Here is a 4437-nt window from a genome sequence, read left to right on the forward strand (position 1 = left end):
GGCACAGGCAGCAGCAGTAGTAGTACAAATGTGCATGCAAATGACACTGACTCTCTAGTCGACTGTGGTCACGGCAGAAGATAGGCCTCCTGCAAATGCTTGCAAAGATGGCAACAATGTCTACAGGGGGCAGCTTCTTTTCTCTGAACCACGAATGAGACGTCTCCTGAAAATTCAGCCGGACGGCCCAGATTGGCCATCTGCATCTGCATCTGCAAGCAAAGGCGAGAGCTGCAAGAAGGCGAGATGGATGGACATCCTGGTTCCTTTTTCTGAATCTCGACAAGGTGCATCAGTTTTTCAGGCCAACAATAGTTGTCTTGATACTACTACACGACAACGTGAACATGTACAAGGCCTGATTGATTCCCACTCGACCACTCCTGTGCAAGACCATATCCTCTATTCGGCACGCCACACCAAGAATGAATCCCAGGAAAAAAATCGGGTTCTTGGTAGGTGCAAAAGGAGGAAACAAATTACAAAAGAGCACTACTACAAAGCAGAGACAGGGGCTAGCTAAGCTAGCCATGGAATATCTCGAGCCGTAGCTCTGCAATCATGGAGTAGGCACTTACACTCTCACAAGTCTTCCAAAAGACGGAGCTTTGTATGTCCGTAGTTTAGCTCCGTCCCCCATCCTTCCGGTTTCAGCATGCTTGTCGCCGTTGTCGGCAGCCGCCTATTCAGACAAGAGTATAGTGGCCAAAGCCAAACCACCCCACCAGCTGCACTGTTTCAGCGCATGCTCGGGATCAGCGACGCCATCATGCCATGAGCTTCATTCACCAATGGATCTATCTCATGATGCAAAAACTCCTCCGGATGTAAAAAGTCAGTTAAACCCTGTGCATTCTTCTCAGCCTCACTGTTGTTGTTTCACGAACACCCTGCGAATGAAATCCTGGAACCTCCTCGAGTAGAGCTTGGGATCCACGGCAGAAATGCGGCCAGGGTTGGCCTGGAAAGACTTGTAGGCGTGCTCCAGCTTCTTGGTTATGTCGTAGTCTTGTAGGATGTCGATTATCCCGAAGAAGAGGTAGACATCACACGGTCCCCCGCTCGGCGCGGCTATGAACAGGTGCCTCTCGTTCAGAAGGAACTTGTCGAGCATTCTCTTCGAGCTGCGCTCCGCCTGGGCGGGCATGTTCATGCCCAGCTGCACAAATGGCCTCCTGCCAAAAAAATATAAATAAATCAATCCCCATGTTTAATTCATTTCAACATTGTTGATCAGGATCATGAAGATGCCATGGCTAAAGTTGCACATATATTTCCCCTTGAAGAAAAGTTGCAGGCATCCTATCCGTTCTCTTTGCTGCAGACATTTGACTTAAACAAACATGCAAGGCCCCATGGTGCTCTAGGTGGTTTGGAACGAAGGGGGCAGCAAAGTATAGGATCATGATGAGAGCATAAAAATAGCTTAGAAAAAACACGACATGAAAGTATTGCTTTACCCTAGTGGAGAAGCATTATGTCTGGAAACTAAAGTAGAATGTGCACTAGATGTCAACGTTACTGAAAAAGCATCCCATATACGCATGGCATGGTACCCAATTTATCAAAATAGTTTGACCGCTGAAGGCTCCTGGCTAGGTATTTCGGTTGTTCCAGAATGTCAACAATAGGTTGCTTATGAATGGCAAGAGTGGCAATTTATAACTTACCGGGATTCTGTGATCAAATCCCTCTCTCTGCATCCTGTTTCCATAAAGCATTGCTCACAAAAATTGCCTCCGCCTTCAAATGATTTTCTTTTGCCAGTTGATCCTGATAGTTAAGATTAGATGAAATCTGGTAAATTATCGGGCCAAGGGAAAAACTGTATGTAAAATCATAATTCACGGTGTGTAAAGAATGAACAAATACCAATGTTTTTAACTTACTTGGCAGAGCAATGGGCTGAGAGAGGCCTATCTTAGACACAGACAAATCATTACGAAAGTGAACTCCTAACAATAGGCTGTAGTCCATAATTCCTTGTGTCTCTAAGAATATGCAGTCCATCTGAATTTGCCTATGTTACATTGAAGAGTCAGATTTAGGATCGGTCTTATAGTTCTCATGAAATTTGCATTGAATCTACTCCAGTTAACATAGTGGGGAACTCACTTCATAAGTTCCTCATACCAAAATCTTTGCAACCGAAATGCATAATCGAGATCGAGGTCCTTCAGAGTAGTGGTTTCATCAATCTTTCGCTCCGTTTTGTCGATGGTCCGACCATGTGAGGAACCTTTCAAATCAAAACGCCTGTGAATCTTATACTCCGAGCAGCAAAAATTGCCCATTATAACGAACCGGACCTATAGTTGTATAGATTGACATAAGGTCAAGGCCAAATAAATTGCACTAGGAAGTAGCTACAGGAATGGAGTGAGCCATGTGTCTTCACATGATTATTGCTTACCTTGGGACATCCAACTTGCTTAATGCAATGCGTGCCATAGAATCTTGTCAACAAGGTGGACTTATGCAGACGGACGTGTTCATAGTAACTCCGCAACATCCTAATAAGAACCTATGAACCAAGATTATATTTAGTCGACGCTGAAATCGCCAATTAGTACTGCAATATTTTCCAGAAAAAATCAATCTAGACCTGGAATCTGAAACAAGCACAAATTTGAACTCCTTTTGGAAAGAAAAAGAGCAATTGTTGCACCCAAATTATTTAAGAACATGAATGACTCAACGTGTATTTTGAAGGCACAGTACAATGTGTAATACTACTGCCAGATTATGACTCGCTTGTCGAAACTTCATTTCGATGGATACACGTCCCTCTGCCTTATTATATCAAAGCAGAGTAACTGAATAAGAAAATCGCTCACTGACCTTCACTTCGGCCTTCTTCACGGTTTTAATCATGAACCGATCGTCCTGGGTGATGAAGAAGCAGCTCCCGCTCTTCCCGGGGGACGCCAGCTCCCGGAGCGTGTCGTTGCCACAGATTGCAAGCATGTAGTCCGCAGGGTCAACCCCAAACAATTTCCTCAGGTGCCTGAAGGCATCACTCAACAGTAGTCAACGCACCACTCAAGCACAAGAGCCACACATCACCGACGATCCAATCCAACATGGCAATTCAACTCAAGGCCAAGAACAGCAAGGAAGGCAGTGCGGCACCTGAAGACGGCAGGGCAGTAGTCCTTCCACCGGAAATCGAGCGAGTGATGCGGCGGCGTGAGCTTGGAGCCTTCCGGCGGGAACCGCGTCCAGACCTTCTCCCGCGGGTCGAAGTCCGAGGCCAGGAGCTTCTTGAACGGCAGCGCCGACGACTTCCCCACCGAGTAACTGTATATCAATCAATGTGACAAAGTGTTTCGATGAATGACTAGAGGGAAAATGCGAGAGGGGGCGGGCATTGACTGGCATTGCCTTATGCCGAGCTGCAGGTTGAGCATGAGGCCGTGGCTCCGGTGGCCCTTGCGGATGGCCTTGCCGGGCCTCCTGGCCTCCTGCTGCTGCTCCTCCTCCTCCAGCACCCTATGCGGCCTCGGCGGCGGCGGCGTCATCGTCCGGAAGAAGGGCGCCGGCGGCTGCACCGTCATCCGGGCGCTGCAGCTGCGGCGGAAGGGCGCGGCGACGATGTCGCAGGTGATGTCGCCGGCCTCGCCGTCGCACTCCCAGATGCATATCCGCGGCGCCGGGGACTTGCCGTCCACGGAGAGGCGCTTGCGCAGCGGCACGTAGAAGGGCAGTGCCTCGTCGCCGTGCCAGCGGGGGAGCTGGCCGTGGCGGCAGCGCTCGCCCTGCTGCGAGGCGGCGGCGGCTTGCGGCGGCATGGTGGCCTGATCGGTCGGCTCGCTCCTCGAGTCCGAGGCGCGGTCGGTGGTGGGCGGATCGAGCTATGCTATACTATAGCGGCAGTACGAGGTACCTCATTTGAGGGAAGGGGTTGCGAGAGATGAGACGAGACGAGACGAGGGGGTTGGCGGCGTGATAGGCGGAGGAAGGGATGGAGGGAAGGGGCAGGCCGTGGTTTTGCTTTAGCTTTTTCTTGTTGCTTTTGTAGGCGTCGGCTTTGGCACAGGAAGCGATGTCAGGCGGGCGGGCTAGCAGAGTGAGTAGCGGGAGCATGGATGGATGACTAGCAGTCGCGGAGCTGGAACTTAAAAAGCGCTCCCGCTCGGTGGCGCTTAGGGGGAGGCGCGCGCCACCTGAGTCGTCTCGCCCGCATGCTGCCTCGGATACATTCCCTGTTCAAGAATTCATTCAATTAACCAGTTAACTTATCGATTAATTCCTACTTGTAGAGTTACCGAATAACTGAAAAACCGCTCGATTAATTGATTCACCGATTCAGCGATTAATCCCCTACTCACCAGCCAACCGAGCAGCTACCAGTTAACGATTTCCTCAACAATGAATACATTTTTCGTTGGCTCCATGGGTAAACAGAAATCAAAAAACAAGAAAATGCAATTCGTT

The 4437-nt window shown here is 49.5% G+C and overlaps 1 protein-coding gene across 1 annotated transcript; it reads right to left on the reverse strand.

The window, feature by feature from the left end:
* Positions 1-232: 232 nt before the first annotated feature.
* Positions 233-4087, reverse strand: LOC125553983 (phosphatidylinositol 4-phosphate 5-kinase 2). Its single transcript, XM_048717617.2, has 8 exons — positions 3385-4087; positions 3133-3300; positions 2842-3007; positions 2414-2524; positions 2116-2309; positions 1890-2020; positions 1671-1773; positions 233-1175 (listed from the first exon to the last, which is right to left on the reverse strand). Exons 1-8 carry the CDS (start codon positions 3789-3791, stop codon positions 866-868), a joined length of 1590 nt encoding a protein of 529 aa, XP_048573574.1. The 5' UTR covers positions 3792-4087; the 3' UTR covers positions 233-865.
* Positions 4088-4437: the final 350 nt, after the last annotated feature.

Source organism: Triticum urartu, chromosome 4A (assembly GCF_056163025.1).
Source record: "Triticum urartu cultivar PI428250 chromosome 4A, HENAU_Tu73, whole genome shotgun sequence".
Lineage (NCBI taxonomy): Eukaryota > Viridiplantae > Streptophyta > Magnoliopsida > Poales > Poaceae > Triticum > Triticum urartu.

What these genes read in the sequence shown, in the direction of transcription:
- LOC125553983 (XM_048717617.2), bottom strand. Translation starts at nt 3,791, where the DNA reads ATGCCGCCGCAAGCCGCCGCCGCCTCGCAGCAGGGCGAGCGCTGCCGC. An exon ending in TCAGCCCATTGCTCTGCCAA is followed by an intron (nt 1,774 to 1,889) that starts GTAAGTTAAAAA and finishes CTTAACTATCAG; the next exon opens with GATCAACTGGCAAAAGAAAA. An exon ending in GATTTGATCACAGAATCCCG is followed by an intron (nt 1,176 to 1,670) that starts GTAAGTTATAAA and finishes TTTTTTTGGCAG; the next exon opens with GAGGCCATTTGTGCAGCTGG.